The sequence below is a fragment of the Gossypium raimondii genome, chromosome 6, assembly GCF_025698545.1.
Source record: "Gossypium raimondii isolate GPD5lz chromosome 6, ASM2569854v1, whole genome shotgun sequence".
NCBI lineage: Eukaryota > Viridiplantae > Streptophyta > Magnoliopsida > Malvales > Malvaceae > Gossypium > Gossypium raimondii.
The window spans coordinates 58,728,509-58,748,880 of NC_068570.1; the positions used below are offsets into that span (position 1 = coordinate 58,728,509).

A 20,372-nucleotide genomic window follows, 5' to 3' on the forward strand; every position below is an offset into this window, starting at 1 on the left:
AGTAATGAGAAATAGAATCTTTCGACATATCAGTGATATATTAAGATTTAATGAATAAATTTACCCTTAAGCTAAAAAAAAATTGATACAATACTAATACTTAAAAACATAATTGTAATATTTTCAAAATTTAAAAGTCCAATTAAAAATTTGATTTTAAATTAATTACTATAAAATTTAAAAATTTAAAAAGTAGAAAAGCCATTGGAGGGAAAATTAGCTGAAAAAAATTAATATCTTCTCAAATAAAAAAAAACTAAATTTATATAATTACCCAAAGCCCTAAATTTCCACCATTGACAAACAAAAAACAAAGCTCTGATTCTCTCTCTCTCTGTCTTTTGGTCATTGTCAACCTACTCTTTTTTTTTCAATCATGTAATAAAGACAAAAACGCAACTTCAACCTCCCCCCCAAACATTTAATTTATTCTCTTTCCATTATTGCATACGCTTTGTTTTGATCTATAAACAGCATACTCGATCAAAAAAACAGAACAAAGAACCCCATTTCATAGCACAAAGTTAAAAGTTCATTGGTTTTTTTCGATGCGTTCGAGGATTCTTCCTTAAATAGTAAGAGCTCAAAAGATGGGTTTTGCTTGAACTGCAATGAGTTTCCATTATTTTTCTTGTTTCTTACTTCAATTTTTCATTAGTTGCTATTCATCTGAGCAAGGGTTTTTTCCTTCTTTTTTTTTTTTGGGGGGGGGATTTGAGTTTATTTATTTACTTTTAATTTAGAGTTTTTTTCGATGCCTTTGAGGAATCTTCTGCTAAATAAAATGGGTTTCCATTATTTTTCTTGATTCTTCAATTTTTTTTTCATTATTTGCTATTAATTAGGGTTCTTTTTTTTTTTTGAATTTGAGTTTATTTGTTTATTTTTGTTTTAATTCCGAGTTTTTTTATTATGTAGATGGAAGATGATGAAGAAGAAGATTTGGATTCAAAGCCTCTTTTGCTGAAATTTGGAGTTGCTGTTGCTGTTTCTTTCGTTGGGTTTCTGTGTTATCGATTTAGAACCGTAAATCCCAATTCGGTTTCGGGTGCGGATGTAATGGATGCTATTGCGATAATTGCATTTTATTGTACTAAATATCGGATCGATTCTGAAAATTTATGATATCCCGAACTTTGATCATGCAGATAATCGCAGTGAGGTTGATTCGGGTGAGACCGACCGGAGTGAAGATGATTTTCGAGCCGTAAAGATGTCATTAACTTCAGAACCTGTAAGCACATTTCGAGTTCATATCATTTGTGAAGCTAAAATATGCCATATAAGTCCCTGTATTCTTTGTAATTTAGTCCCTCTACTTTTTAGATGGTTCAATTGTAACACTGTTAAAATTATTTTGTTAAATTTAACTTCATTACAATGTCTTTTTTTAGTTACATTGTTACGCCAAAGAGTTTAACAAAAAAAAAGACTGAAATAAGGACTAAATTGCTAAAAATAAAAGTATAGGAATTAAATTCCAAATTTGTGAAGACTACAGAGACCTATGGCATATTTTTTAACTTTTTAGGACACTGAATATGATCTGCTAATGTATCATGTTGTTTTCGAGGTTCAATTTTTATGCTTGTGATGTTGATTCGATTTCCTGTTTACGATGTTTCGGTCTCTCTCTGGCAGGAAGAAACGTCGAAGCAACGGATGGATGATTCCACGAGCATTAGTCACGATGAAGATGTGTTTTTCTTGACAGAGTTTGATGATCTTGTTAAGGAATTTGACTTTTCTGCTGTGGTTGAACCTTCTCCGAACCTGGAAGTGGAAGCACCGAGGTCGGATCTTGACACTTTGATAACGCTTACAAGTGCTAAAAAGGACGATTACGAGCAAGAGATTGAGCACTTAAGAAACATGGTAAAACTACTTCAGGAGAAGGAGAAGAATCTCGAGGCCCAGTTGCTCAAATATTATGGCCTTAAAGAACAAGAAACAGCAGTTACGGAGCTCGTAAACCGATTGAAGATAAAAAATACAGAGGTTAAACTTTTCAGTCTCAAGATTGAGTCCTTACAGTCGGAAAAACGACAATTACAAAGCCAAGTCACTGGTCATGAAAAAGCCGTAGCTGAGCTCGAAAGTGCAAGATCTCGAATTAAGATGCTAAAGAAGAAACTTAAGCATGAGGCTGAGATGAATAAAGAACAGATCTTTAACCTTCAAAAAAGAGTTGCTAGATTGCAAGAGCAAGAACTTGAGGCTCCGGTAAATAACCCGGACATCGAATCGAAGTTACAAAGGCTAAAGATTTTGGAATGTGAGGTAGAAGAGTTGAGGAACGTGAATACGAGATTGCAGATGGAAAACTCTGAATTGGCTCGGAAGTTGGAATCGACCCAAATCCTTGCGAACTCTGCTTTGGAGGATCCTGAGGTAGTTTGCTTCATTTATGGTGAATCATCTTTGTTTACAGGGTTACTAATATTATTGTTCTCAGATTTTTTGTTATTTCCGTGTGTGTTTGATTGCAGAGAAAAGCAATCGACGAAACGAGCAATCGTTTGAGGCAAGAAAACGAAGACTTGACAAAGCAAATCGAACAGCTCCAATTGCATCGATGTGATGATGTTGAGGAACTAGTTTATCTCCGATGGATAAATGCTTGTTTGCGGTATGAGCTGAGGAATTATCAATCCCCGGCCGGTGAAACAGTTGCTAGAGATTTAAGTAGAAGCTTAAGTCCGAAATCGGAGGCAAAAGCTAAAAAACTGATACTCGAATATGCACATACCGAAGGAATGGGTAGCATTGATTTTGATTGCGATCAATGGTCTTCTTCCCAAGCTTCCGAAACTCAAGAACTTGATGATCCTTTGATCGAGAATTCATCTGCTACAAAACCGACCAATTCGGGTAAAAATAAGTTCTTCAAGAATTTACGGAGACTAATACGGAGAAAAGACGGTCATCACGCGGACCATGCTTCATCAATGGGCAGACCTGATCATGTTGACGATCCTCCAACTTGGAGTTCAAGCACAAAGAGCGATTCTGTAACCATGGTAAGTAGCCGGAGTGATAGGGTTACAACTCCATCTCAGAGTTCGTCCGGAACCTCTTCGGACATACCTAGATGGAGAAGTCTTAATGATGAACATATAAAGAATATCGAAAAATTTCGTAGCAAATGCGGTTCTTATGGATATAGAAGATTCGTAGCAGGCAAGGATGGTGATGATTATCCGAACTTTCCTCTCGAACCCAAACTTGAAACCGACTCGGATTCTTTTTGGAAATCTGAGTTAGTGAAGTTTGGAGAAGTTTTGGAAGGAGCACGAAAAGTCAAGATTCACAAGAAATCAGCAAGTATCATATGAAATGTTAGTTCAGACATACTGTTCAGATGTACCATATGTATCATATAGAAAATGAAAATGAAATATGCACTCACCATATGGTAATAACCTACGTTGCTTTGATTTCCGATTTCTTTTACGTGTTTGATAGTTGGTTCGGTTTAAATTAAATAAATTATTTAAAAATTATAAAAAATTATAAAACTCGATTTAACCATTGACTCAACTGACCTTATCTCGATTTAATCGGTTTGTACAAGATTGCAAGTTGATTTCTTTTTCTCCTTGCTCCAGATTGATCTAAGATCAGTTTCACATGTTTAATAGTTGCGTTTATGATCATGAGCCGGGCCGATGTAGAATTTTAGGCTCGCTTTCTAAGTTTAGCCCAAAAAATAGACTTAAAATTTTGCTCCAGTTCGGCTCATATTATAAACGTTAAGCTTAAATCTCGTGATACATTTTTTTAGATTATCTTTTTATATAAAATAAATTTTAAAAATATAATACTTAAAATACACTAAAATATTAAAATAAATATTTCCAAACAAATTGAAAATACAAAACTTAAAAGAATACTCCTGTCCTGTTTTTTTTTTAAGTATTTACTAAAACTAGTTTAATAATTAATCTTTCGTATTTTATAGATTCATAGATACCAACCACGAACTCATATCATATATTTAGTACTCACAACTAAACTCGAATGACGTAAATCTATGTAATAAAAATCTCTAACAAGAGGATGGCATTAATCTAAATATTTACTGTTTTTAAACAATCGAACCCAATTACAATTAATTTATCCAAAATCCAAATCTAATTTTAAATTAATTTTATCGAAAATTGGGATGTCCTAATTCGTTTGAGACGCGACTTCTGTTTTCTTAGTTAAACCCATCAACTTTAAGATATTTTTATTTCGAATTTAGATATTTTGAATCAATGAAGTGAAATCTATTTTCTCGAAATTTCCTTCATCACCAATGCTGAAATATACAATGTAACTTTGGTCAAATAGTTTCCTCAATTAATGTAATAATATTATTATTTTAGAAAAAATTAAAATTAAAATTTTCATTATATATTCTTTAGATTTAAAAAATTATATTTCTTGATCAGTATTAGAAGTAAGTATTCGATCAAATCAAATAAAAAGAATTGAGTTAGTGAGTCCTATTACTCGATTTGAAATTTTCTCAAATCGTTAATTGAGTTAGTGAGTTAAATCGAGTAAAATTGTTTGAGTTAAATTAAAAATTAAATATGTTAAATTAAAATATTATTATAATATAACTAATTTCATGTTAGAACACATAAATGAGAAGACTTTTTCAAAACAAGATGGAAAAAAATCCTAATATGATAAACTTGAATCGTTAATTAACTTATTTAAATTGCAAAATTACTATTTTCAAGAAAAATTAAAATTTTAAGTTTATATATTCTTCAGATTTTTATAATTTTATATCTTTTCAAAAAAATATAAATTTTGAATTTTCTATAAATTTCTTAAATTTTAAAAATTATTCTAAATTTTTGTAATTTTGTTGAGATAAACTAATTTACACATTTTCAAAACTAACAAAGACCAAAAAGTATTTACATCAATTTGTTATTTGAATTATTCAATTGTAAATTTCAATATGACTCGAAATTCAAATTACTTAATCGAATCAATTCAAAAAATCGAATAACTTAATTCAATTAACTTGAAATTTAATTTTTTTTCGATTTTTTTAAATTTAATCAAATTTTGCTCACTCGTAATTACAAGTCATCCTCATTTGACATATATTTAAACATATAATTTTTCCTAAGTACATAAAAACTTGATATACCCGCGTAGATACAAACCCGTGTCCGTCACTTCACCCAAAACCTGGATAACACTTATCACATTGATTCCATGCTAAATGGAAAACTCACACTAAAGGGGCATCAGCATTTATGACATTGTAAAGCAACAAATTCAGTCAAATTTACAAACAGATTATGATCTATATAAGCAGCAATTATAATCCCAAACATCATAATGTTATCATAATATTACAAGCTCATTCAAATAAAATTCAACCATTTTCATTCTAACCTCGAGCTTTAAGCTCTGCAAGCCGCCTTGACAAATCATCCTCGTCGACCTTCTCTTCAGTCTTCGTCGGAACAGCATGAGCAGCAGCGTTTGGCAACCCAACCGAGACCTCTAACCCGTAATCATCAGCCACTTGCTGCATCAGGCTGTTGACTTCACCTTCGGGTGTCGATAACGAAGTAGAACCAGCCATAGCACTCTCCATAAACTCTGCTTGAACCTCCATATTCACAAACTGCTTCTCGAATTGATCCATTGTTTCTGACATTTTCTGCAAATTTCCTGCATAAACATTTGAATTAGTTTTGCTTTCGGCTAATATGTCTACATTATGTTGATTTCAACTAATTTTTCCTCGGAGCTGGGTTCGTGTCCATCACTGGACACTCCCTTAACGGTTCCGCGTCAATACATGTCCGTTTTGACCATGTCCGGCTTTATTTTTTATTTTTTTTAACATTACCAACCATGTCCAATATTCCAATACGTATTTCGCCGAGTTGAGGATGTATCCATATCCGATACTAGAACACTCCCTTAATGCTATTGCTCCCTTCGGTAACATGAATTTGAAAATTCGGATTTGAATTTCATTTATTATGAAATGCATGCATTACAGACAAATTAGATGTGATTCAATATAATATGTATTTGAAAAGTATAAAAACATGAATTTATCATCATAGATTTGAGAAATAACTACTCAATTTACTTTATTTTTGAAATCCAAGTTCCAAAAAGCTACCCAACAAAAGTGTTCTTGCTTCATGGATTCTAACCTAAATTCTCCGTAATATTGATTTCTCCTAAAATTTATTATCATCATGAATAGCCACGAAAAAGAAAGATGATCAATGATACAAAAGTACTGAGAAATAACCTGTGGCCAATGAAGATTCAAGTGACTTAACAATATTAGCCATGGACTTGTTAATGGTAGTCATCTTAGCTTGAGTATCAAGCCTAGCAACAACGGCATCGAGCCGCGAGGCAAGACGGAGGTAGTTCATCTGCTCGTTGCGCTTTCGAATGGCGTTCTCGGCGTAGATACGAGCTCCGTCCATGTTACCTTTCTCGATCGCCTTCTTCACCTTCAATTTCTCGGATTTCTCGTCCTTCTCGCACTTCCTCGACTGGCGTTGCAACGATTTGGACGTGAATTTCAGCTCCATGATCTGGTTCAAGAGCTTCTCGGTGTTCCCCATGGCTGGATTCTTTGTTTGATCGAAGAGAGATTGATGAATTTAAAAAAAGTAGGGTTCAAAATTTGGGGGGTTTTCTAATCGAATTTGATTTGATGTTTGTATACGGGTTTTGCTTTTTCTTTTATTTATGTTCAGGGATAGTGAAACGCAGCGTTTAGCGCAAAGCGAAAAATTGGACCAATTTTACTACTGTTTTGGGGAATTTGATTAAAAATAATATATATTTAAAAATAAACAATATAAATGCCCAATTACAAAAACATAAATACAACTTTCTGATAATTTTATTTGGTATAATGATAAATTTAGTCCCTAAAACTTATTTTTTCTACTTTGTCCATATATATTTTAATCACTTCAATCCTCAAATTTTAAAATTTAATCAATTTGTTTCTAAATGAAAATTGGATTAAATTTAAAATTTTAAAATGTAGATAATTTTTGTCGATAATAAAATATATGTGGTTCGTATCAATATCATTAAAATTTTAATAAATATCAATTTTTCGTCTAAAAATAATTAAAATTTGAATGTTGTAAACTAAAGTGATGTAAGGATAAAAGATTTAAGATCAAAATGATATCATAAGAAAATGTTAAAAACAAAATTTATCATTATTTGTTTTATTTTATTATTAAAAATAACCATTAAATTATTTGATTTTATTTTGAGCTTAAAATAACATATAATAAATTTGATATTTGAATTTTAATATTTCATTGTGAATCGACTTCAAAGCTAAAGAATGAGTCAAATTGTCGGTTGAATCTCAACTCAATTGGCATAAGTATTATTGCCAATACAATAAAATGTGGCTTCGAGTCTAAAGCAAGTTATACTCCTATTTATTAGTTGGGGGCTATGGGTAATTTTAAGAATTGTGTTAAAATGAGCAGATATAATCTGAACCTATAATGAGATTTTTCTAAAATGTGTAAAATTTTATTTTAAATTAAATTTCAGGTCGAGAGCAATTTTAAATAAAAATTTTCTGACCAAACATAATAATATTAATTAAAATATATATTTTAAATAATTTAACTAAAATCTCTTAATTTTTAAGACTCTCTTACATGTAATTTGGAATAAATCATTATCGGCTTATATAAAAAATAGATTTTTGTCATTTTTAAAATTTTAATAGCATATTCAATTATTAATTTTTTTCAAAATGTTAAATATTAGGATTATTGAAAATTTAAAATTTTAATGTGTTTGATCTAGATTTGAATTTTAAATTAAATAAAACTAATTTCTTCATTATTACCAAATTAAATAATTTTGAAAATTAGTTGTTTTATTAAATTAAGATAACTTTTAAATTTAAAAGTGTTTAAATAAATTTATAAAAAAATAAATTTAAATAATACTCACATTGTAATATTTTTTTTTTCTTGAAGAGATTTTCAGAGATTTAGAGAAACAGCAATGGAGTCTTCAGCTCAGGTTCTGGAAATCAACTTAATCTCAGCACAAGGACTTAAGCGTCATACCAAAAACTACGCCATTGCTTGGGTTGATCCATCGACGAAGCTTCGGACTCGGATCGATCGTACCGGCGGCGAAAATCCGACTTGGAACGATAAATTTCTCTTCAAAGTCTCACAGGATTTCCTTTCCGGTGAAACCTCAGCCGTTTCCGTCGCGATTTACGCCGCCGGAATCATTCGAGACAAACTCATAGGCACCGTTCGCATTCTCATTAGCACTTTCCTCCATACTTCTCCTTCATCTCCGATTACATCGCCGGCTTTCGCAGCGTTCTTGATCCGCAGCCCTTCCGGCGAATTCTTCGGAACCTTAAACGTCGGCGCAACGGTTCTTAACGCATTTACAGGCTTTCAAGCGTTGAATAAAGCCTCCGCCATAGGTTATCACGAACTTGCCGGAGAGAATCTCGCCGGAAAATACCGATCGGCGAACAAATCAAAGGCAACAGTTCGTGATGTACCTGAATCGATCCCTAGTGATTCACCAGTTCATCAATCGGAAACTAGCGATTCCTTAGTGGACCAATCCTTTACAGATGTGAGCTTGAAACAGAAAGTTCGAAAGAACAAGAAGAAATTTTGGATCAATCTCAGGCAACTACATGCAATCTGTATAAGTCCCCAAATTTGATCCATCTTTTTTCTATTTTATATATTTAAGCTTTTTTATTTGCTTTGCAATTTCATTTTGCAAGAAAATATTGTCTTTGCACATTCAAAATAATGTTCTTTTTCATCAAAATGTCTAAATCATAGATTTTTTTTCTGGCAAATTATTCGAATATGGTTCGAAATTTTTTATGTCAAAAAACCACTCCAGTCCTTTTAATTTTGAAATTTAGCAAATTGGTCCCTCTAAAACAATTTAGAGTATTTTATTCCTGACAATTTCAAAACTAAATAATAACAAATTCAGCCTTTGATGTTTACATATTTTTCTCAAATTGGCCTTACTTCTAAATAATTCAACAAATTCCATCTCAATATTTCCATATTTTCACAAATGTTGGAAGATAAATTTGTTCAATCTGGTTCAAATTGATAGAATATGTATATTTTTAGGGCTAAATTTATTATTATACTAATCAAAATTATGTATGGACTAAATACATTAAAACCGTGATTAATTATCCTTAGTTGCTCACTTTCGAAATTGTCATGGATTAAATTACTTTGATTTTTTTGAGAGGGACCAATTTGTTTATTTTTAAATTGAAAGGGACTAAATAGATTTTTTACCAAATTTTTATATCAGTAAAGATTTGGTTTACAAAATTTAAATTTAGGTAGCTCAATTATCGAGTAAGTAAAACTTGGATATTATATTGCTTGTGTATTTAAAAAATGTTTATGGAAAATGATTTTTGTAATTTTTTATATTTTATCGTGAAAATAGTTTGATTAATAGAAAAAATAAGACTTCCTTTTAAATTATTTTTAAATTGAATATTGAAATATTGAAATATTAAATTGGAAATAAAAAATTGAAGTATCAAATTGAATATTGAAAACTAAATGATATATTATTAAAGTTAAATTTTGCTATCTGTGTAAATTGTGGATTAGTACCTCTATTTTAATTTGATCAATTTTAATCTATGTACTTTTCGAGTTTTGAAATTTTAATCTTGACTCAATGATAATGATTAATTACATTTAATTAAATTATGGTATTAGTCCTGTATTATGCGTAAAATTAAAATTTAGTCCACATTCACTAATTGGATCATTCTTAGTAGCTATTTTTTTAATTTCAAAATTTTAATCTTAATGCAAACAACAGTCATTAAAGTCTAAATCTATTAATTGATTTTTTGCAGTAATATTTAAAAATAACAAAACTTAGTAAATTTAATAGTTATCATTTAGTTAGGACTAAAATGTTCAAATTCGACCAAATTAAAGTAGAGATACTAAATCCACAACTTATCTAATATTGTCATATACCGAGAACCAATAAGATCACAGAAAACTCAATTTTTAAAATTATTTTAATTTCTACTCTTAGCTTGCTTCAACCAAGTTGGTATTTTTATTATTACAACAAAAAATGTGAGTTCCGTATTTTCCGATATAACAATTAAAGGACAATTATAAGTAAAATTAAGTATTTTTAATAAAAATGGATAATATATATGAACCAAAAAAATATCGAAATAAAAAAATAAAAAATATATTTATTAATTATTAACTTCCTTTATCAGTTATAATACATTAAATATGCATTAAAACTGAAAATCATTTAAAATTTTGATGAAACTCATAATTGAACCTAAAATGGCTCAACCCTCGTGGACAGATTGGTACTAGAAACTCAAAATTGATTTGATACTATCAGGCCGAACTCGAGTTTGATCAACTCAATCCATCAGTAAAATCGAATTCAAATTTAGTAATACTCACAGCTAATCGAACTTTTCATTAATATAGAATTAGAGCTTGAATACTAACAAGCAAAATCGAGCAAGTTTGAACATGGATGTAAGAATTTTTAGATGAAAGCTTGATCATGTGTCAAGCTAAATTCGAACTCAAAAATTTAAATATTTAAGTCAAGCTTAAACCGAATATCAAACTCTTTAAAGCTTTAATTCGATTCAACTACAACCTTTTTAGTTCATAGCATTTTTAAAGAAAATTCCCCTTTGCGATCGAATCATTTTAAAAGATCATATCCTCGTACCCATATTTTTAAAACATGGGTAGTGAGCTTAGCTTTTTCTAAATCATCCAAATACAAAATAACAAAAACAGCTTAATGATCTCAACAAAGTCAACGAGGAGATTAAAGGGCAAAATTATCAAACTTACGATATTATAGTCCGAAAAACAAACTCAAAACCACCATGATTCTCACTTTTTTTTGTTTCAAAATCTAGTTATAAAATACACCAACAAGCTAAAACCACGAAACAAGGATGAAAAAGTGTCGGAGACAACGAAAATTGCAGCAAAATGATTGTGAAGTTGTGTAAAAAATCTCACTTCCTGCCATGGATCCTCGATGCTTGTCTGTTCCTCTTCTTGACACCGGATTTGGCAACCTTCAGACTTCGGTTCACAGCACTCAACCTTGCTAGGGCAGCTTTTGTTAAATCCGGCCTGTAGTAGTTGTCTGTCACCTGTAATGTTTGAATAGTAGATCATTAGGAAAAAATTCATAAAAAGAACGGTAACAATGTGACACAAACTGTAATAGATGATGGGAAAAGATACAACCACTCAAGCAGAACTTCAGAATATCATTGAAAATGGATACTACACAAATGAGATCCAGAATATCGTTGATAATCTATATCCAAAAAGGCTACTCAAAGCATGCATATACACGATAATGCCTAAAGTGGCTACATAAGCATTGAAGAGGATCATATGGAAGCTCAGAAGCCAAGCGTAACAAGTACATTTCAACGAAGAATCCAACAAATAGATCCTTCTTATATGTTATCGCTTCATCACCGCAAGATAAAACCCTCGAAAAAGTTTAAACTCAAAAGCTGGAAACACCATACCAGTTAACAATCATTCGGGTTAACAAGAATTTCAGTGTTTAAATCTTTAAATGATCTATTTTTTTTCCTAATTTACGGAAGACAATCACAGCAATTACAGATAGCAAACCTAGTAAAATAATAAACAGACAAGTTTCGAATTTGATTTCCTCATTACCTGGTTTTTGACTGCCTTGGCCATCCTAGGGAACTCCTTTTTCATGACAGACTTATGGAGCAAGCTCGAAGGCTTGTTCTGCTTCTTAGACTTGGTTGTGGCTAAGAGCACAGACTGGTCTTTGCCTGCAGGTTGAATGGTGACGGTTTTCTTGTTTGCCAAACCTAAAATTTCACGGATCCAGGAAAGAGTTAATATACTTTACAAATACAACATATATCACCATGCAAATTTTAAATTCACATTTTAAGCTTTTTGATTATTCTCAAGATAAAAGAAGACCTTCCACAACTCTTTGCATTTTACGACAATTATCATTTCTCATCCCATCCTAATGCTGTAATAGAGCACAGCTGAAACAAGCTCATGATAAAAGAATCTTAAGCTCAAGCACCCATTAGAAATTCAAAGCTTGAAGCTCCACTAGATCTTGATCAAGTTTCACTTCACTTTCAAACCTCAAACTTGATTCAAGATAAAGATCAAAATGCTCGAGCTTGCTGAATTAGGCTCATTTTCCAAATGGAAATAAGCCATATTACCTTTGCTTGAGTTTAAATCAAAATTTTTCAATAAAAATCAATTTTTTTTAAAAAAGAGAGGCTTGATTATGCTCAAGAGCTGCTCGACTCAAGTATTAGTAGAGCTCGAATTCAGGCCCCTTGATAAATTGTGCTCGACTTCAATGTGAAGACGACTGGAGCCAAATTCAAAAACTTTTTCCATCCCACCATCCAACGATGCGCTCACACTCTGTGAACCCTGGCTTAACCCAAATACAATACCAACCCATTGAAGGGACGGTCAACTCCGGACAAACTTCGAAGATTTCTAAGAACAGAGTCGGCCTCCCCTCAACAAATACCCATTATTCCTCTTCTCATTTCCTCAATAAAATCTAAGCATTTATACGCAAAAAACCATTTGCTTATATAATTTCCATTTCTCTTTCACATATTAAAAAACAAATGGTAATAACAACAATATCGATCTCTTTTTGTTTTACAAATAAATCTAAAATCAATATCATCAAATCACCTCAAAGATAATGAAAATGAAGATCTGGGATCAAAAAGTATATAAATAATAATACCAGAGTGTTTGTAGGAGTTGACATTGTAGAGATTGTTGGGCTCTTTGCTGAATCGAACGCCAGCAGTTCCTCTTCCAAATTGTTTCACCAAAAAACAATTGTTCTTCTTCACCACCTCCCAAATCAACTGTCCTGGAACTGTCGCCATTTTGTGTTCTATTTCCCTGCACCTCACTGCACCAGATTTAACCACAAAAAACCCTAATTCGTGAGATTAAAATCTTTAAAAAAAAGGAAAAAGAAATCAGAATAAATTTATTAATGATATTGAAATAAGAACTAAAGAAGAACCTGTTGGTTTTTTAGGGTTTTTTTTTTTTTTTAATGAAGGGATGAACAATTGGAGAAAGAGAGGTAAAAGAGGAAGGGAAAAAAAATGGAGGCTTTATATTAGTGGAAGTAGGGTTTTGTTTTAAGTAAAATTACGATTATATCCTTTCACTTCAAAATATTACGTGAAATACAAATAGAAAATTTGGACCCACCTTACGCCAATTTTTTATTACCCTAGAAAGGACAAACAAAAAACTAGAACCAGACACCAATGGCTTCGACGGCTTTCAACGCCGCCGCCGCCGCCGCTGTAAACGAAGAGTAAACACCAATCATTATTCAAAAAGCGCAAAATCCCACATTCATTTGCTTCTGACAAGGCTGAATCAGTAGCTAAACCACCTAAAACCCTGGAATTAAAGCAATGCCAGTACGAAAACGACGACAATGGAAGTTATTAGGAGAAGAAGATGATGAAAAAGAAAAAGAAGAAGAAACTTTCGGGATTGAAGGAGTCTGAAGAGATGACTGATGAAGAACTGAATAGCAGCAAGGTATCTGTGTTGAAAACAGCGGCAGAAGATTTCGGGATCAATGGCGTATTGGTCTAAGAACGATGGGGTTCCTTTCTCGTTTCTCTTCCGGGCGTTTGATTTTACTACTCAACGGGTGTGCCGCAACGACGTGAACGTCGCCTGTAATATGTTAAGGACCGTCATGCGCACTACGCCACGTGATTTGCTTGCTGTTTTCCATCTTTTGGCTAATAATAAGATAGCTCCCAAGCATGAACTAGCGTCGGATTTAGGCGTTGGATCAGGTCTGATCATCACTGCATTAGCTGAAGCGTACAACAAACCCGAAGATGAAATCAGAAACCAGTACAACACTCTCGGAGATTCGGCTAAACGGCGGAAACTATACGATCGACGGTGTTGATCAAACCCCACCAGCCTCTTACGGTTTCTAAAGTATTCAAAGCATTGCTCGCCATTGCCAAAGAATGTAGGAGGAAGAACAAAAGGAAGAAACTGGATTTGGTTGAAGAACTTGTAATGGCTGCTGGGAGTAATGAAGTTAAGCATATAATTCATCTTCTTACCCCTAAAACAAGCAATCGGATCGGATTTTGGTTTCGAGTCTTTTAGCAGCATTGGGACAAGCTGCTGTATACAACGAAAACCGAAATTTGGAACCTTTGGATTCACCAGAGGCTGCGGAGATCGTAAAGCGAGTGCATTCGGTTTGTCTGGTTTATGATAAGCTAATCTGGGCGATTCTCGACGATGGAATATCGAAACTTTCAAGTTCATGCAGCTTTTCTATCGGAGTTCCGGTCGAGCCAATGCTGGCGAAACTGAGTCTAGCTGAATCGGAGATAATCGAAAGATTTAATGGTCTGCCATACGTTTGCAAAGTATAAGTACGATGGCGAACAAGCTCAAATTCATTACATGGAAGACGGGAAAGTGAAGATTTACACTCGCAATCTCGAACCGAGTTCCGAAATGTTTCCCGATGTTGTTATCGCCGTATCAAGATCGAAGAAATCCGGGGTAAAATCGTTTGTTTTGGACTGTGAAATCGTTGCATACGACCTTGACAAACACGAAACACTGCCTTATAAAATTCTAAGCACTCGAAGGCGTAAACATGTTGCTTTGATCGAGATTAAAGTTCAGTTTTGCATATTTGCTTTTGATATATTGTATCTTAATGGTGATTTGATCTATGAACAACAGCTCGTTCGAGGAAGAATCCGCGTTTTTTCAGTTCGCAACTGCATAAGAGTCGACAAATCCTAAGTAAAAGAAGATCGAAAAGTTCCTAAAAGCTGCCATGGATGCAAACTGTGAAAGCCTTGTTATTAAAGGCTTAGATGATGCATATGAAACCAGTACGTATCCATGGTTGAAACTGAAGAAAGAGTACATGGAAGGCATTGGGGACTCACTCGATCTCGTCTCAATCGCTGCATACCATGGCCGCTCAAGCAAACAGGCACTTACATCGTGTTTCTTATGGCTTGCTATGACAGTAAAACCGCAGAATTCGAAACTTTATGCAAATTAAAGACAGTATTTTCGAAGAAAATTCTTACCGAAATATCTTCCAGGCTAGCTTCGAAGGTGATTCCAAAACCGAAGCTGGTATGTCGCCAACAAAGTTAAACTGGATGTATGGTTTGACCCCTCGGAGGTTTGAGAAGTGAAAGCTAGCTCTTTGACGACCAGTCCAGTTTATTATGCCGCTTTTGGCGTGGTGGAAGCTAGTGAGGGTCTTTTGACATGGTTTCATAGCTTTTTTCGTGTTCGAAAAGACAAGGATCCCGAACAAGCTTCGTCATTGGGGATCATGGTTGAAATGTATCAAAAGCAAGTTGTCAAGACAATCAAATGATCCTGTTACAGCATTTTACAATATAACCGAGGCAAAGGGTTTGAGATTTCATTTGTTTGTTAATCATTAATACCCTCAAATTGCATGTTATTTGGTAAGATTAGTGCCTTCAGATGAACTGTAGTTCAGGACTGAGAAAAAATTCTAGAAAATCGATTCAAATAGTAATGTTTAGTTCAATTTCCTTTAAACTTTATATCGGTTTTGATTTGGATATTACTTAAATACATTCAATTTAGTTTGATTTTCGATTCATTAGTTAAAATTTTATTGAGACTGGATTCATACTTTTTTACTCAATTTATGTTGAATTTATAATATAAAAATAAATATTTTATATCTAAATCAGTAAAAATAACTTAAAATATTATATAAAAACTATTTTTAAAATTTTGATTAATCAAATCTATTCGAAACCAATGAATTGATTCAAAAAGTTTCATATTCGATTTTGATTCAATTTTGATCGATCTAGAAAACTGGGTAATTTAAGTGTTGATTTCATCGCCGAAGTCAAGGATTTAGTTTACGAGAATGGGAACCGTGACTGTCGGGTCTAGGAAAATTATCTCAGTCCAAGGATCCGATTAATTTGAGGGCTGGTCTAGACAAGTGTGTTTACAATCGAGCGAAAGATGGTAATTGTACGGTGGCAGAAGCTTATAAGAATCCGGAGAATAGTGTCTGGTTACATACATGGAGATTCCGAGGACCACAGATGATAAGGAATGCAAATGGGACTGTGGATGGCAGATCGGCTGCTGGTGGGGATCGGTGTTGCAAGCTGAGTTGTTGGCCATTTATGATGGTTTGATGGTGGCTTGGGATTTAAGTTACGGGAAGCTAAGCGTGGAATGTGACGGTGTTGCTAATGTGATCAAGGGTCGGGATGTGGGTCATGATTTTCGATCGGACTTGACAAGAACATGACACAATTACACTACACGAATATAACATGAAAAATACAACACGACTGAACATTATACTTCACCTATTCGGGACATGTACCGAAGCTTCGACATGTCATGCTAGTTTTAAAACAGGTCAACTACCAAAGCCAAAATACTTACAAATTTACTTAGTCGTTGTTGTCCTCGTCTTCATCATCAAAATCTTCTTCCTCTTCTTCATCCGATTCGCTTTCTTCTTCCAATTCTGCATCATCGTCCTCCACGATAAAGTCACCGAGCGTTTCATCATCTTCGTCATCGTCATCAACACCGCTTTCTTCCCTTGCAGTGACAGTTTTCTTCGATGTGGAACTTATTTTGCCACCATTCTTCTTTGACTTGTCACGGTCCTTCGACCTTGTAGAATAGACCGCTCCCCGGGCTTTTCTTCCTTTTGTAGCAACCTCCTCAATCTCACCCTCGCTCTCACCGGTCCAGTCATCGTCTTCATCATTATCGCCTTTCTTTCTCTTTTTCCCCTTACTTCTCCCCCTCTTTCGTTCGACGTCATCTTCATCATCGCTACCGTTTCCGTGTTCCTCAAGAAACCATTCCCAGTTCTTTATATTACGGATTCTTTGATTAGGGTATCGATCAAACTCGTGCCCGATTACAAGAAAACCGAATTCTGCATTTACCAATTCATTATCCAACTAAAACCATAAACTTTTCAAAGTATAGAGTCATAAATAGTTGGGAAAAAAAAACAATGTAATTAATTGCTTAATTTTCCTGCAGTTTCTTTTCTCAGTAACCAAACACAAATTGAATCAAACAAATCTAAGAACAAGAAACCATCCTTTCCACACCAATTACTAGAAAACCAAATTATGCATTTAACACTTCATTATCCAACCAAAAATTGGAACTTTCAAAATATAAAGTCATAAATCAGTTAAAACTAATGTAATTAATTGATTAATTTTCCTGGAGTTCCTTTTCTCAGTGACCAAACACAAAAAGAATCTAACAAATTTGAGAAACAAAAAGCCATTCTTACCACCACAATAACTAGCAAAACCAAATTCTGCATTTAGTATTTCATTATCCAACGAAAATTTTAACTTTCAAAATATAAAACAAATAAAATATAATGTAATTGATTGATTGATTTTTCCTGTATTTTCATTTTCTCAGTAAACAAACACAGTTGAATCTAGAAATTTTAAGAAATAAAATGCCATTCACACCACTTCAAAGTCATGCCTTTTTTCTTTTTAATTCAGCATTAAACACTTATTGTCCAGCTAAAACTAAAACTTCCATAATATAAAGTTACCACTCAGTTAAAATAAAATAAAATGTAATTAATTGATTAATTTCCCAGTATTTTCATTTTCTCAGCAACCAAACTCAAGTTTAATCTAACAAATTTAAGATATAAGAAGCCCAATTTTTAAAAAAGAAAAAGAAAAAATCTGTACTTACATTATCTAGGTAAAAGTTGGAATTTGAAATTTCTAACATGTGAAGTTACACGTAAGTTCAAATAAAGGGAAGTTGGTTGATTAATTAATAAATTTTCCAGGATTTTCATTTTCTCAGCAACCAAACACAAATTTAATCCAACAAAATTTTCAGAAATAAGAATAAATTATTACCTTTAACAGGGTCAATATCTTCAATATCGACACTCTCTGCTCCACTCTCACTCCCCAAATCCCTTTCTTCTTTTCCATTTTCTTCAGTTTTCTTCAAAACAAACCAAACAGGGACCCGACCCGAAACGCAGATCCAATCGCCGTTTTCAAGCCGACCTTTGTCGGAACTATTAAAAACCTTAATCTCCCCATTCGTTCCTCTCCGTACCCAAACCGGGTTCAAACCTGTAACTTCGAATGAAACACTAGGCTCCTCCGTTCGAGTCTCGCCGTTTTCGTCGACCAGAGTTTCGAGCTCGAGTTCAACGTGACGGCGAGAAACGGTCCGGTCATCGGTGTTAAACCCTGAACCTCTCCCGAATGTGGTTTTTGAACCGGATTTTAGCGCCAATTTTGAACCATCTGCACCTACGATTTCCATTTTCTCCCCCTGGATTATAGCAACGGCATGGTGAAATGAATCTCGAAATTATCATTTTGAAACGGTGCTCACTTATCCCAAGTCCATGGATCGGATATGGGTTCTATCTCAGAAATTTAGCCCTAACCGAATTATATTTATTGGGCCGAGCAGAAATTTTGAACTTTAGACAAATTTTCGTCTATTAGATTTTGGTTAAATTTGTTTTAAGTTGATATACTCCTCATATATTAGAACTTTAGTCCCTCTACTTTTTAGATTTTAAAATTTAAGTCCAATTATGAACGTTGTTAAAATTCTTCTACTAAAATTTTAAATTCATTACAACGTCAAGATTTTTGTTATATGACTACCAAATGTATTTATATTCTTTATTTCAATATGTCACATCAACTTAATAGAAAATTTTAATTATATTGACAATTGAACTTAAATTTTAAAATTTAAAATATAGAGGACTAAATTTCAAACGTGCAGGGAGTATAACCTTGATTTTTTAAAGAAACTGTGAGGGGAATTTTTAGATTGCATCAAATATCCCTAAACTATGATCGTAGTTTTAAAAAGATCCCTAAACTTCAAATCATCCTAATTACATCTTTAAACTATTTAGGTTATATCAATTAGGTCCTTTCGTTGCTAAAATCCTAATTTAACTGTTAAATGACACGTAAGTTCTAGTGTGATGAAACTTAAAATGACAATTTTAAATTAATATTGTAAAAATAGATGTTTCAAATATATTAGTTTTGATATTTTCAAAGTTTTTATAAAAACATGATCGTTTGGTCTTTCTCTTTTCAGTTTTACTTTATTTTTAAATGTTTTACTTTTAAAAGTTACGTGGCAACATTCTATTTATTTAAAATGTTCATTTTAATTTTAGCTACGAGAGATTTGACATGTCATTTAACGGTTAAATCAACGGTTTTAATAACGAAAATATTTAATCGATATAACATTGATAGTTTGGAGATGCACTTAGAATGCTTTGGAGTTTGGAAACCAATTTAGAATTACGGTCATAGTTTGGGAATGTCTGATGCAATTAGCTATTTTCAACTATTAATTTTTTGTTAAATTTGCTTCAAGTCCCTGTATCATTGTATATTTTCAAATTGATTCATTTACTTTTATTTTGAATAATTTAATCCCTCTGCTTTTCAGATTTCAAAATTCTATCCAATATTTTGTAGGTTTTTTTAATCAAATTATTCTCCCTATTATAATAATGGCACGATAACTTATTTGGCCCTTCAATTTTACAAAAAAAGTCCTTTTTTCCCTCTATTTATTTTTCGCTTCTTTTAGCTATTGAACTTGCATTATTTGTCAAATCACCCAAAATTTGATGGAAAAACCGTCTGTTAACTTTGTTAACGTGGCAGACCACGTATATGCCACATTAGCAATTAAATTTTTTAAATTAAAAATATTAAAAATACTTTTTTGTATTTAAAATTTCTTTAAATTTTAAAAAATAACAATTAATTGCTACCGTGACATTCAAGTGGCAATCTCCATATATGTCACGTGAATAAAGTGAACAAACGTTAACTTTTCATCATTTGTAGAGTGATTTGACAAACAACACAAATTCAAAGGCTAGATGAGGTGAAAAAATAAAGAATGGGTTAAAATGACTTTATTTGTAAAGTTGGAAAACCGAATAAATCATTATGCCTATAATTTAATGGTTAGAATGTGCTCAAAGTCCCTTTATTATTTGCACATTTGAAATTTAATCCATCTACTTTTGTTTGAAGAAATTTTATACCTTTATTTTTAAGATTTAAAATGTAAGTCTAATTATTAATATCATTAAAATTCTCAAATATAAAATTAAAGAAACTATATTCAAAA

The 20,372-nt window shown here is 32.6% G+C and overlaps 5 protein-coding genes and 1 non-coding gene across 7 annotated transcripts; 2 read left to right on the forward strand and 4 right to left on the reverse strand.

Annotated features, from left to right (window-relative positions):
- The first annotated feature begins 310 nt into the window (after positions 1-310).
- Positions 311-3,437, forward strand: LOC105773627 (protein CHUP1, chloroplastic). Of its 2 annotated transcripts, XM_012595661.2 has the most exons (5): positions 311-575; positions 919-1,048; positions 1,149-1,234; positions 1,642-2,391; positions 2,490-3,437. In XM_012595661.2, the coding sequence occupies exons 2-5, from the start codon at positions 919-921 to the stop codon at positions 3,333-3,335; spliced, it is 1,812 nt and encodes a 603-aa protein (XP_012451115.1). In that variant the 5' UTR covers positions 311-575; the 3' UTR covers positions 3,336-3,437. The 2 variants fall into 2 exon arrangements, with proteins under 2 accessions (XP_012451115.1, XP_012451119.1); XM_012595665.2 differs by lacking the exon at positions 311-575 and having other exon boundaries at positions 919-1,056.
- A 1,790-nt stretch (positions 3,438-5,227) lies between these two features.
- On the reverse strand, positions 5,228-6,716 carry LOC105774063 (ESCRT-related protein CHMP1B). Its single transcript, XM_012596392.2, has 2 exons — positions 6,287-6,716; positions 5,228-5,688 (listed from the first exon to the last, which is right to left on the reverse strand). Exons 1-2 carry the CDS (start codon positions 6,609-6,611, stop codon positions 5,402-5,404), a joined length of 612 nt encoding a protein of 203 aa, XP_012451846.1. The 5' UTR covers positions 6,612-6,716; the 3' UTR covers positions 5,228-5,401.
- A 1,310-nt stretch (positions 6,717-8,026) lies between these two features.
- Positions 8,027-8,844, forward strand: LOC105772260 (uncharacterized). The gene has a single exon (XM_012593567.2). It carries the CDS (start codon positions 8,041-8,043, stop codon positions 8,731-8,733), a length of 693 nt encoding a protein of 230 aa, XP_012449021.1. The 5' UTR covers positions 8,027-8,040; the 3' UTR covers positions 8,734-8,844.
- A 2,043-nt stretch (positions 8,845-10,887) lies between these two features.
- LOC105773972 (60S ribosomal protein L28-1) lies at positions 10,888-13,256 on the reverse strand. The gene is made up of 4 exons (XM_012596228.2): positions 13,156-13,256; positions 12,865-13,038; positions 11,772-11,935; positions 10,888-11,224 (listed from the first exon to the last, which is right to left on the reverse strand). Exons 2-4 carry the CDS (start codon positions 13,010-13,012, stop codon positions 11,084-11,086), a joined length of 453 nt encoding a protein of 150 aa, XP_012451682.1. The 5' UTR covers positions 13,013-13,038; positions 13,156-13,256; the 3' UTR covers positions 10,888-11,083.
- LOC128042196 (small nucleolar RNA R24) lies at positions 11,478-11,567 on the reverse strand. The gene has a single exon (XR_008197401.1). It is a non-coding gene; the product is annotated as a small nucleolar RNA R24 (small nucleolar RNA).
- Positions 13,257-16,452: 3,196 nt separating the features above from the next.
- LOC105774540 (uncharacterized) lies at positions 16,453-18,606 on the reverse strand. The gene is made up of 2 exons (XM_012597068.1): positions 18,089-18,606; positions 16,453-17,115 (listed from the first exon to the last, which is right to left on the reverse strand). Exons 1-2 carry the CDS (start codon positions 18,507-18,509, stop codon positions 16,616-16,618), a joined length of 921 nt encoding a protein of 306 aa, XP_012452522.1. The 5' UTR covers positions 18,510-18,606; the 3' UTR covers positions 16,453-16,615.
- Between the last annotated feature and the right edge of the window lie 1,766 nt (positions 18,607-20,372).

What these genes read in the sequence shown, in the direction of transcription:
- LOC105774063 (XM_012596392.2), bottom strand. Translation starts at nt 6,611, where the DNA reads ATGGGGAACACCGAGAAGCTCTTGAACCAGATCATGGAGCTGAAATTC. An exon ending in TGAATCTTCATTGGCCACAG is followed by an intron (nt 5,689 to 6,286) that starts GTTATTTCTCAG and finishes ATGTTTATGCAG; the next exon opens with GAAATTTGCAGAAAATGTCA.
- LOC105773627 (XM_012595661.2), top strand. Translation starts at nt 919, where the DNA reads ATGGAAGATGATGAAGAAGAAGATTTGGATTCAAAGCCTCTTTTGCTG. An exon ending in AAATCCCAATTCGGTTTCGG is followed by an intron (nt 1,049 to 1,148) that starts GTGCGGATGTAA and finishes TTGATCATGCAG; the next exon opens with ATAATCGCAGTGAGGTTGAT. An exon ending in CTGCTTTGGAGGATCCTGAG is followed by an intron (nt 2,392 to 2,489) that starts GTAGTTTGCTTC and finishes GTTTGATTGCAG; the next exon opens with AGAAAAGCAATCGACGAAAC.
- LOC105774540 (XM_012597068.1), bottom strand. Translation starts at nt 18,509, where the DNA reads ATGGAAATCGTAGGTGCAGATGGTTCAAAATTGGCGCTAAAATCCGGT. An exon ending in AGATATTGACCCTGTTAAAG is followed by an intron (nt 17,116 to 18,088) that starts GTAATAATTTAT and finishes TGGTAAATGCAG; the next exon opens with AATTCGGTTTTCTTGTAATC.
- LOC105773972 (XM_012596228.2), bottom strand. Translation starts at nt 13,012, where the DNA reads ATGGCGACAGTTCCAGGACAGTTGATTTGGGAGGTGGTGAAGAAGAAC. An exon ending in CAACTCCTACAAACACTCTG is followed by an intron (nt 11,936 to 12,864) that starts GTATTATTATTT and finishes GTGAAATTTTAG; the next exon opens with GTTTGGCAAACAAGAAAACC. An exon ending in CCAAGGCAGTCAAAAACCAG is followed by an intron (nt 11,225 to 11,771) that starts GTAATGAGGAAA and finishes CAAACATTACAG; the next exon opens with GTGACAGACAACTACTACAG.
- LOC105772260 (XM_012593567.2), top strand. Translation starts at nt 8,041, where the DNA reads ATGGAGTCTTCAGCTCAGGTTCTGGAAATCAACTTAATCTCAGCACAA.